The 12776-nt window shown below is 38.9% G+C and overlaps 1 protein-coding gene across 1 annotated transcript; it reads left to right on the top strand.

The window, feature by feature from the left end:
- Positions 1-944: 944 nt before the first annotated feature.
- LOC144639734 (U5 small nuclear ribonucleoprotein 200 kDa helicase-like) lies at positions 945-12521 on the top strand (the record flags this gene model as incomplete). Its single annotated transcript, XM_078499033.1, has 15 exons — positions 945-1146; positions 1671-1831; positions 2448-2546; positions 3219-3347; positions 3478-3579; positions 3892-3981; positions 4571-4749; positions 4959-5016; positions 5767-5871; positions 6519-6616; positions 7061-7211; positions 10254-10401; positions 11058-11134; positions 11696-11783; positions 12400-12521. Coding segments are annotated over exons 2-15 (1596 nt in total), but the record flags the coding sequence as incomplete, so codon positions are not given.
- Positions 12522-12776: the final 255 nt, after the last annotated feature.

Here is a 12776-nt window from a genome sequence, read left to right as displayed (position 1 = left end):
GACAACGTTTCGCATCAGCGATCACGCAAGTGATTTGGCGATAAATAAATTTTATGCAGGTAGAAATTTGGTCAAATTTTAACTTTTTTGTATGAAAACACATATTTAACGATTTTTTGTGAGGCATAATCTTCACTGTCTTCAATTTCAAGTCTTCTGCGTTTGTAAACCGGATGAAACTGGATGGTTTATTGATTTTAATCGAAGCCGACGCGACGCGACAGACTAATTTGTTCGAAACAAAATTTTTACGGCTCGCTGAACATAAAAGTTTTTTATTTTTATGACATTTGTTTCCAACAGTTTAGCGTAGCAAAGCCCTTTTTGATAACATAATTATAGAAGGTTTTATTAATTTCGGGCCGAAGTTGGGAACTTTGTATCGAAGCTCACAATTTGATTCAAAAACTCGCAACCTATTTGGCAACTTCATAACAAACTTTCCAATTTCCCAACGAACTTCGCAAAGCGGATGGCAAAAGTAATGACCACATTATTCTTCAAATCTGCTTTGTGCAAATGGAAAGCTAGCCTCATCAAACGTACGCTCGAATAACAAGTTAGTGTTGGGCCTTTTGCTCACGGCGTGTGCGTTGTAAGCAGGCGGGCGTTACGAAAAACGTTTTTAATCCAGGGTTAAATCACAACTCACCGATTCCGCCTCCTTCTAATCTAAAAACTTCGAACGAAATTGCTGACTACGTCAGATTGCTTCCCCTTTATAAACTGCAATTTTATTGGTTCTGATAGTACCTGAAATCTGATTGGTGTGACAAACACACACACTTCACTGACTGATTACAAGGACACGACGACTAAAGAGCTATTTTTGAAAAAATAACTCAATAAATGTAATTTTTTTGTTATTTATGCTAATGCATTTATTTTCGATTTATTGCTTTCCTCGTCCAAACACAAAAAGTGCTTGTTTCTTTTGCTAACGTTCATTACTGTTGGCGTTTTTATTTTTAGGTTCTGAAACTCAGTTGCCAGTTTCATTTCGTCATTTGATCCTGCCAGAGAAGAACCCTCCACCCACTGAACTGCTTGATCTTCAGCCTCTACCAGTGTCTGCTCTACGAAATCCAGCATTTGAGAGCTTGTACAAGGACAAGTTCCCCTACTTTAACCCTATACAGACTCAAGGTGAGCGGACATAACAGGACGCTGTTACGTGTCATCAAACGTGAATACCCTCTGTGCCTAAGTAACTAAGTTAAATTATCAAATTATTGTATTGCAACCAGTGATTTAAAATATAATTTTCATCCTGAATTCAACTATGTTGATATTAGGACGGCATGAGGTTGCACATGTTTTATTGTAGATGTTGTGGTTCAATTTTATATTTGGTTTAAAATTTTTCAAACCAGCTTGATTTTTATTTTCCATTGTCTTATGTTCATTATCATAATCTGAAACAAAGGGAAATAAAAATCAAACTGGTTTCAAAAATTTTAAACCATAGATAAAATTAAACCACAACATAGATATCCTACTAATCTACGACATTCACCCTTTTTCTTGAGACCATTCGCGAGGGGAGCTTTGTTATGCAAATCAACGGCAAAAAGGAAAACCCAAGCAGCTCCCAAAGCAGTTTTGATACCCTACAGATTACAGCTAACATTATGACCTGAAAAAACATTTGTTTATGTTTTCTCCATCAGTTTTCAACACCATGTACAACTCGGATGAGAATGTTCTTATTGGCGCTCCTACTGGAAGTGGAAAGACCATCTGCGCGGAGTTTGCTGTTCTGCGGCTTCTTCAACAAATTCCTGACTGCCGATGTGTGTACGTCACGCCACTGCAGTCTCTTGCCGACCAGGTAAGGGCCTTTAAAGCTTGAAAAGTGCGTTCAATTTACCGTTAAAAGTGAGCAATTCTTGGCTTTAGCTTTGCGTTCTATGAGCTCTACAATTAGTTAAAAAATATCTCGTTCAGCACGCTCTTGATGTCCAATCAGAATAAACACGCCGTTTTCAACCAATCAGGAACGAAACCAAAACCTATCCTGACTTGGCTTATGAGAATTTTCCCGTGCTTAAACTTGGCGCTTTCCCGCTCTTTGACCCTGTTTTATCCCGTTCATGGCACCCGCGCTTTCCCGCTCTTTGCACCCGTGTTTTCCCGCGCTTGACGCCCGCCGCTCTTTTTTGCTTCGCGACCTGATTGTTTCATTGGTTTAGATACATTTGCTGTGATTGGATAGATGCGGTTGTTTTGGTTTTGACTGTACTACAGTAATTTTAAACGGCACATAGTTTAAATGAATGCAACCAGTGATTTAAAATATAATATTCATCCTGAATTCAACTATGTTGATATTAGGACGGCATGAGGTTGCACATCGTTTAGCATAGAGAAGAAATCCTACTGAGTGTTCATTGAGAAGATATTTATTGTTACCTGTACTTAGAAACCATGTGTTTGTTTTTATTCAGGTGTATGCTGATTGGCAGAGTAAATTTGCACTTCAACTTGGCAAGAACGTGGTAAAGTTGACAGGAGAAACAAGCGCTGATCTTAAACTTCTCGCCAAGGTTAGGAGCATAATTCACTTGTCACACTGTTGTAATGTTAGCTTATGAGTGTACTGCATGTAAAAAGAATGACATGAAATGCTGAAAACGGAGAATGGACGTTCACACCAAATACTTAGCAATTACTAATTAGACTACGAACCCGAGTTTTCTGTGAGCGAATAGTAAACAAGGGGCAGCCTTCTTGTCTATCTCGCTCATAGAAAACGAGGCCGCCCGCGAGTAGTCTAATTGTTTTAATAGAAACTCTAAAAAGACTGCAATTTTGCGTACTTTTAAGCCAGAAATCAAGAAAAAAATTATCCTTCCAAAGAGCAACGCCGTCCGACTGTGTTCTGTCAGCGAATTGGAAACAGTAGGAGAACCAATCAGATTTGCGGATTTCCAATATAACACGGCTGAGTTTCTACTAAAGTATGTTAATACTCGATTGCGCCTCATCATTAAAGCTTAATCTTTCATTAACATGCGTTTGAAGGAGCCCATCAATCATATAAATCATACCATCTCCTTCAAACGCCATGACAAACGCTGCAACTACCTTTGGCATTTTGGAGTGGTTTCTATTCCGCGTCTTGTTTACAGTGCAAGATTAAGATTTAGTTGACGTCTAGACAGGGGACGTTTGAACGGCATTTGAATAGTTTTCATTTGATGTTGTTTCTCCTTCAGGGTAATGTGATCGTCAGCACACCTGAACAGTGGGATGTGTTGTCACGGCGCTGGAAACAGAGAAAGAATGTACAGAATGTTCATTTGTTCATCTTGGATGAAGCTCATTTGATTGGCGGCGAATCTGGGGTGAGGAATTTAAAATTCTTTTTTTCTTGCTTTGAACTGTAATAGAGTGTGAAGCGACTTTGTTCTCCAGACAAAGCCTCAGTAAGTTTTTGCGCGTTTAACGTTTTTTTTTTTGTCATTTCTGTTTCAGCCGGTAATGGAGGTAATCTGCTCTCGTATGAGATACATCTCGTCACAAATTGAACGGAACATCAGGATTGTGGCCCTCAGTTCATCGCTGGCAAATGCTAAGGTTTGTAAATCAGGAAAGATATTTTTAAATAGATCAGGGAATTGGTCAGTTAGTACTAAGGCCATTATTAACGTACTGTTGCCTGTTGCCGATGTTAATTAAACTGACTGGTATTTCAAGTATGTAGTGGAAACATTGATTTCTGGGTGATGTAAGGTTTCTCTTTCTATTGGGATAAATCTTTCACTGGGAGATGTCTTGATAAAGACACCAAATTCTTAAAACTAACATTAAAAGAAAAGTAAAGAGCTTAGTTAGAAGAACTTTTATTTTGACGTTGAGTCTGATAGGTTTGCATTTGATTGATTACAGGATGTTTCTCAGTGGCTCGGTGTGGGTCCCACAGGTCTGTTTAACTTCCATCCTAATGTCAGACCTGTTCCTCTTGAACTGCACATACAGGTATGTTCAGTTCTCTTCTTATCTCTTTACTGTGTTGGTAGTGACGTAAAGATCGCGCATATAAACATTTCAAGTTTGTTGTTCTTTCTCAATCTAAACTGAAAATAAAAAAGGATGGACTATCCTTGTTTCTTTTCAGTTCGTTATCTGATCACCTCTTTTGTGTTCTTCTTCCTTGGCAAGCCATTATTACAATGAGATTTACTTTAGAATCGAAGGTACTTTTATGCGTGATCAAAACCAGGTAAATACGTCGTGACAGCTATAAATGAACTTCAAAAATGTCTTTGAACAGAATACGGGAAGTGCTCTTATTATAGCAGTTGTGTAAGTCAAAGGCAAATAGTACTGGAAAAAGTAAAAGTCACCAAAAAAACTGAAACTATTTAGATTCAAGATCGTAGTTTTTTTCTACAAGATTTTTTCTCAAGCATTCTCTCTCCCAGCTAACTTCACTAGAGTAACTTCTTGGATGCATTTCCTGTATTAGGTATATACTTAAATGTGTTTAAGTGAACGAAGGTTTTTTTCAGGACGCCTAAAGCTTGGTTCACAATCGATTTTAATCAGTCTCATTCTTGTTTTTCAGGGCTTCAACATCACTCACACGGCCTCTCGTTTGATAGCCATGACAAAACCTACCTACCAATCGATCGTAAAACATTCTCCTAAGAAACCTGTTATCGTGTTCGTACCGTCAAGAAGACAAACCAAGCTCACTGCTCTGGATCTGTTGACCTTCTCTGGCGCCGAGAATGATGCACAAAGGTAAGGGTACTGAAAAAATTATTTTATTTTAGTTTAAAAGATTGGTTTCGATGCTTTCCAAAAAATGGGTGAATGGAATTTGAAGAACAGATTTCGCTTTGTTTATCTGCAACATCTTTGTATTTGCAAGAACTCTTCAGATACTAGGCAGTTCCGATTTTTTTTGTCAGTGCTCTGGCAGCTTTTAAACAAGTTATTTTTCTTTGCAGGTTCTTGCATTGTACTGAGGAAGATCTTCAGCCTTTTGTCAAACGTTTGAACGATAAGGTAAGTTTGGCGGTTACAACGTCATTTTACTTTTCTTTATTATTTAACCCTTAATTTGCTGAGCCCGGATTATTCCGGGATATGGAGAAATGGCCATTCAACCACTTGTGACGTCACCAATATACACGTCAGCAGATCTTTGTGATGTGCAACTAATAGAGGTTGGATACATCCTTTCCACAGGACTGTCCATCTTGAACATTGACTGCATTCCGACAGAGCTAATCGAAAAAACCGTCATCAGTTTTTGGTGTAAAATTGGTGCTAAAACAGGCCAATATACCCGTTCTTGATCATGGTCTCCTTTCCAGGCTTTTCCATTGATTAAGATCAAAACTTTTCAGGCCAGTAGAAGGGATGCACAGAGTAGAAGAGAGAGAGAATAAGAAAGCGAAACGAAATGGAAAGAAGCAAGAAAAAAAAACAGAACGGTTCAAATTTTGGCTTATGCGCCAAAGTAAAATATTGTACATTTTTACATGGAAATTTCATCAAAAACTTACTGCAATTTCAGAAAGCACATAACTAGCAAAGTTTAGAGAAATTTAGCAACGTAGCGCCAAAAAATCAATTTAACGGTTAAGAAAACGTTGTTGTTTTGAATAATATCAGCATATTAAGGGTTAAAGGTGTAAAAAAACTGAGACGAAATCTCCCTGCACGTGTTTGCCTCAACCTGTAGGCGCGTATTTTCCATTCGTAACTCTTGCAATGACGAAATATTAATTACGAAGTTAATCTTTTTCTCAGACGTTAAAGGAGACAGTGGCTTACGGTGTGGCCTACTTACACGAGGGCCTGTCCGAAAGTGAAACCAAGATTGTGGAGCAACTCTTCAACTCTGGAGCCATACAGGTATTCATACAGTAATTCAGGAGTTTATAGTCGTTAGTGAAGAAATTATTCAACATGACACGAGCGTGGGACAAAGAAAAAATCTGAGTCCCCGACGGGAATCGAACTCATGGCCTCCCAGAATACCGGTTGGGCGCTCTAACCAACTGAGCTACGAAGACTCGTTGTGAGCTGGGCCATTTACTAGGTTGATATATGACACGCGTCCTGCATACTGCTAGGATCAGCAATGTCGAAATCATCAAATGTGTAGTAAATAATAAAGATGGTAAATTTCTAAATTGGACTCAAAATTATTTCGCAGTTGAGCGTGCTCATTTGCCAAGTCACGGTATTGGCTTGGAACAATCTGCGTGTGCCTCCTGATTTGCGCTGAATTTGAATTTGTAACACCTTCGAGTCAAAGCTGAAGACTTTTTTCAAAGTGTAAAGATTTACACATTCGTTGTGCGTTACCGAGGTCGTAGACATACCAGTTTCTTATGTTGAAACTCTAGAGTTACCTCGAGCACTGCATTTATTCCGAGCAGTGTTCAAGTTTTTTTTAGATAGCGTGTTTAAATAAACTATTTTCAGGGATAGATAGTTTTACCTTGCCCTGCACGTGTACAATTAACCGTGACTGAATTTTGCTCTATTTGTGACAGGTGGTGGTTGTGTCACGCAATCTCGCATGGGCGATTAACATGAGCGCTCACCTGGTGATCATTATGGACACACAGTTCTACGAAGGAAAAATCCATGCGTAAGTTACTCTGCGTTTATACAATCAACGATATAGATAATTTTGCTGGGATTTCGGTAAAGAGTGATACGATATGAGCGCGCAACGTGAAGTTTTTGCTTAGTCCTTATTTATTTTCCTTAGTTGTTGGATTTACTATCTTTTCTGGTCGCAATATCGTTTCCAAGAAACGACTGAGCCCGCAGTAAAGTCGAAGGCGTTGCCAAGCAACCCGTTATGACATCATGATGACGTAATTATCTTTGGAGTACTTGCAAGTGTTTGCTTTTTTTTATTTGGATGAAAATTGAAAACAAAAATGAAAACGCAGCTCGGAAATTTGCCCAAAACGGTAATTTTTACTCCAGACTGTTGACATTGGCTCTAGGATTGAGATTTACTTAGCCCTACTTTTCTTGCTTCGCCATTTTTTTAATGCCTTTTTGTAATTTTTGTTCTTTGTAGCTATGTGGATTACCCTGTTCCAGATGTGCTACAGATGATCGGCAAAGCAAACAGACCACTGTTGGATGACTCCGGTAAAGCAGTGATTCTCTGCCAAGCATCCAAGAAAGAATATTTCAAGAAATTCCTTTATGAACCTCTGCCGATCGAGGTGAGTGGCCCTCTGTTGAACAGTAGCTTAGCGAATTTAGCTGCTTAATGGTTTTTGCGTTCGACGAAGGAGAGCGCAAGCCTAATTCTGTTTTGCGTCCTGTGTCTTTTGAGTTGGTAGGCCTGTGCACTGTTATGCGGAATGAATCGAGCCGTAATGCGCGCGCAGGTGTATGGACTCCAAATTGGCCGCCCCGATTGATTTTTGCAGGGGCAAGTCTCGGCCGGGAAACTGGTGCGACGATATTTTAGTCTCGTTTTCGCATTGAATCGTCCCTTTTGTCGTCTTTGGTCGCTGTTCTGCACGCGTGCTTCACGAATTCGCTTGAACATTTCGTTTGGTCGCTAGATTGTGTACTTAGTAAAACTGTTTACTTTCGTTCTCGTACAAGAATCGCCTCTTCTGTCGTCTTTGGTCGCTGAACTGCGACCAAAACGGACCGTTGCTTGTGGTCAAATAGCAAATGTTCTGAGTTGTATAGCTCAGCGGCCATTGTGCCACTTGATCATGGCTTGTGATCAAATAACAAACTTTTCGAGTTATGTAGCTCGGCGGCTGTTGAGTCACTTGATCATTACTTGTGATCAGAACACGGCGTTATCGAGTGATGAGGCTCGCATTTGCGTTAAACATTTGCACGGTGTAGACGACATCAGAGCAGATGAAGCGATCGAATACAACCGAACCATTGTTCAGTCAGATGAAGCGATCGAATACAACCGAACCATTGTTCAGTCGAGTAAATGCGGCACCGGAAGCATTCTTTTGTATAACGTGACCAAATCACGTCGTGCACAGAGTTCTGTCCAGACTTCGATAAATGATACCCACAATAATTATGATAGTAAGCTTATAAAGAGATATGAAAGAGATGTCCGTGTTTTAGCTGGTAAGAATGGCGATAGGAGTTGTTCTGTTGCTATGATCTCTACAAATGCTGAGAAATCTCAGGCTGTGAAAAAAGCAACAGGAAACGAGACAGAGAACCATCTCGAATTTCTGTTCGTAGAGTTACTAAATTGCTTAGAAGAAAGAAATACAGAAGTAGACTTAAAAAAACTACTGAAACGTAATTTCCCAAGCTCCTCACTTATTAGAAATTTTTGTAGCAATTACAAGAAATGGTTTATTTTGTGTAACTCTGAACATTTTTACAGTAAATATGTTTTTTTTTTCATAAACAAACAGAAAGAGAAAAAAAGATACAAGTATTGCACGTGGTAAACAGAAAGAGTTATCAATCGACATGCTTCAAACAAAGTCTGACTTCAGTCACAATAGCGCTTTTGGTCATATTTTCCAAAGTTCAAATTTAAAAGGAGGTATGCTTCCTGCAAATGACAGTTGTAATTTGCTTTGGGTATCTCTTAACTGTCTTAATGAGAGACTTTCATTAATAAGTTTAATGCCTTATGATGTTGGTGGGAGTGGAGACTGTTTTTTTAGGTCAGTTTCACACCAACTGTATGGAACTGCAGAGTTGCATTTTCAAATTCGTGCTGCTGGTATTAGGCACTTGAATAATCATCCAGAATTTTATGTTGAGAGCGTTTCTGACAATAGTTGGCAAGACTACATTCAGCAAATGTCAACACCAGGAACTTGGTGTGACCATAGTACTAACTATGGTGTGACAATGTAATTATCCAGGCAGTAAGTATTTTAAGTTGAAAGCAAATTCTGCAATATTAATTCATACTTCAATATATTGCTGTTTCAAGTTAACAGTGCTTTCTATGGAATTCACATGTTGCTGTTTCAAATATAAAATAATGTTGTCTGTAACCTTAAAGGAACAGTGCCACAGCTGAGTTTAAGTTTGAACTTTGAACTGTGTCGTTACTTTCATACTTGTGTGTTACACATAACACACATTCAAAGACAAGCCATTGTCATTCATTTTTGGAATTAATAAAGTTATTGTTCACAGTTTATTCGCCATCAATGTTGTTAAATTATTCTTACAAACATTTCACCTTCCTCTTTTGTCCCATCACCAACAAATTGTACAAGAAAAAGGGGAAATCTCAGTCAACACCAAAAACTACCCCTCCTTTCAAGCCTTACTCGAACGCATTCCCCTAATCGCTGATTACTACTAGTTTGTAAGGGTACTACTTTACCTTTGACGAGCGTTTAATAACGATCTAACTCAGACAAGAATGCCTTGTCCTCCGTGCTTGTAGTCCGTATCTCAACTTCAACTTGTTAACAACAAGGGAAGATTGGGTAACTACTTTCCAACTTTGTCGAGGCAGTGAATTTACACATAAAATACTGATATAAATCGAAGGTTTTACGTTTAACGTACTCTAATTTCACTCACCCCGAAAGCCGCATACCACTGAATCTGTAAATATTGTAAAGAATGTATTATATAAACGTTAAATTACAGTTGATTTCAGTTTACTTTGGCCGCCCGCTTTGCGAAGTTCTTTGGGAAATTGGAAACTTTGTTACGAAATTGCCAATTACGTTGCGAAGTTTGGGAATCAAATTGCGAACTTCGAACTTCGCAAAGCGGGCGGCCAAAGTAAACTGAAATCAACTGTAAGACAGCTACTCTGTTTTTAGATAATTATTTTCAGTAGAAACTCAGCTGTGTTCTATTGGAAATCCGCGAATCTGATTGGTTCTCCCATTGTTTTCTATTCGCCGATAGAACACAATCACACGCGCGTTACTCTTTACAGGGTCAATTTTTCTTGATTTTTGGCTTAAAAGTACATAAAATTGTAGGTTTTGGACTACAATTCTTTACAGTTTCTACTAAAACAATTAGACTACGAGCCCAAGTTTTCTACGAGCGAATAGTCAACGAGGCGCAGTAGACGGAGGAAGTTAAGTTAAAATTTTACCTCATGTTTAAGTTTGTCTTAGCTTCTTATAAAACTAAGTCTTGTATGGGTTTTTGCTTTTAATAAGGTTTTTAATAATTTTTTAATTGTAATTGTTCTTTTATACTTTACGATTTTAAAGAGGCCACAAGTTTATTAGTCACCCTCTCTAAATAAAAACTGATTGATTGATTGACGGTTTCAGTCTCATCTGGATCACTGCCTTCACGATCATTTTAATGCTGAAGTGGTGACGAAGACAATTGAGAACAAACAAGATGCAGTGGACTACCTAACATGGACTTATCTGTACCGCAGAATGACTCAGAATCCCAACTACTACAACTTGCAAGGTAAAGCGACATTTTCTTTCGTGTAGGGCAATGAGTTTAGAAGATCATAATTGTAAACTATTGAGGTTCTTTGAGGCAAGCTCACGGCATGCCTTTCTAGATAGGCTCGTTTGACATGGAAATTCTGCGGATTCAAGCAACTCTTTTAGTGGCGGATCTTGGTATAAAACTTTTTTAATGACTCTTCCGCTAAAATTGTTTTGGGTGTACAAACACAAAAGGGCCCCCACCTTAGTTAAAGGTCTGGATCCGCTACTGTCCTGTGTCAGGCAATTTATGTTGGAAAGTCGCGCAACACTTGTCCGCGTCGCGCCTAACCGCAGAGAGATCTTTTTCTCAACTACGAACGATGTTCGATTAGATACAGGGACTGAACCTGATTTTTCCCGTATGAAAATGTATGAAAAGTTAAAAACGTTACTGAACGTTTTCTAGCCCAGCTACATCCTTCAAACTCGGCGAATAAAAACTTTTGCCTAGTACCTTAACTTTACACTTCGTACGTTGTCCAGAATTCAATTTTTGTTAAAGATATTTGCCGTCGGATTCCCATACAAACACTTTAATTTCTAGCCGCTTTGCCTACTTGTCAAGATGGCGTCGAAAACCGTGATAAGGCCTATTGGCTCAAATGTTTATTTCTTTGCCCCCTTCAGGAGTGACTCATCGTCATCTGTCAGATCACATGTCAGACATGGTGGAGAACACCCTTAACGATCTGCAGCAATCCAAGGTAACATGTTACTAATTTTTGTTCCGGTCATGTTTTTACCTTAGTATGGTATAACCCTTCAAGTCCCAAGATTGACCAACATCAAATTTCTCCTCACATATCAATACTTAACCAAGAGAAACGGTTTTGAGAATTAATAAAATCATCACCAAAGGAAAATTGCTTTGATCTTTAAACAAATTCTCCCAACTAATATTAGAAGAAAATGTATGGAGATCAGTCAGGAGAACTTGTATGTGGATATTGGGTTACCTGTCAACCAAGAATGTAGCGTTGTTACCGAACAAATGACTACATAAATCCCTCTGTCATCTCCCCCCCCCCCCCCACCGTAAATAGTCCCCCTTGAAGAGATTCCACCTTTTAGATATTCCCCTCGCCCTTGTTAATTATTTCCCTGTAGACAGTATCAGTAACAAAAAAGTTTATTTTGACATCAAGGATTTAAATAAACCACAAGGCTTCAAAACACTGGGAATATACTGATTTTGATTTGTTTCATTTCTTTCTGGCTGTAACACTGTAAATTTGTTCATCTTGTGTGTTTTCTGATCTTTGCAGTGTTTGACGATCGAGGATGAGATGGATGTGTCGCCATTGAATCTTGGAATGATCGCTGCTTATTATTACATCAATTACACTACTATCGGTAAGAACCTGTCTCTTCCTTGGTACATTGCTGTATGTAGATAGCCTTGTTGATAAAAGCAGGGGTGGCGCAGTGGTGAGAGCACTCGCTTCCCACCAATGTGGCCAGGTTCGGATCCTGGACCCGGCGTCATATGTGAGTTGAGTTTGTTGTTGGTTCTCGTCCTCTCTCCACAAAAACCAACACTCCAAACTCCAATTCGATCTTCGATGCGCATACGCTTTCTAAAGAACTCCTGAGAGCTTTTTTGCGTTACGTGGGCAACAAAAATTACATTTTCATTTTTAGGGATGGCACCTTTCGCATTCACACCTTTAAATCGCGAAACGCAAATGTGTGTTTTTTGCAGTCATGGCACGTTGTGGAGTCAAAATATATCATTGAGAAAAATATAATATCACTTGCTAACCTTTAAAACAGGACATGTTTACCAAAAATGGAAAACACAGATTGTTTGTCAGTTTGCGCTTTGATGATTGATTGACATCTGGGTGTAAAAATGGCCAGGTCAGGCCGGAATTTCTTGTTTAAACGTCTTGTAATTGATCTATTTGCTGCGAGAGTATTGTTTATATCCTTAAATCTTTTTTTTTTTAACTTTCTTTCACCTGTTTAGAGCTGTTCAGCGTCTCACTAAACGCCAAAACCAAACTACGAGGCTTGATCGAGATCATCTCATCTGCGTACGAGTACGAGAGACTTCCCATCAGGCACCACGAGGATGCCACTTTGAAACAGGTGAGTGAGGCCTGGGTCCAACAGTCGCACAGCTTTTGTGCACGTGGCTGTAATATTTAAAAGTTGATTCATAAAATACATGCAGTAATACGTCCTAAGGACGTTATGCTACAGAAACCGGCACGAGTGCTCTGACTTGTCCGATCCCAAAGATTCAAATGGACTTTACAGTTACCACCACTTCAAAGCTCATTAAAAAATGACTTATTATTGTAAGGAGAATATTTAACTTAATCGTGGGAATAAATGAATTAT

The sequence above is a fragment of the Oculina patagonica genome, unplaced genomic scaffold (assembly GCF_052425735.1).
Source record: "Oculina patagonica isolate OP01 unplaced genomic scaffold, crgOcupat unplaced125, whole genome shotgun sequence".
Lineage (NCBI taxonomy): Eukaryota > Metazoa > Cnidaria > Anthozoa > Scleractinia > Oculinidae > Oculina > Oculina patagonica.
This window is presented reverse-complemented; position numbering and strand designations above follow the sequence as displayed.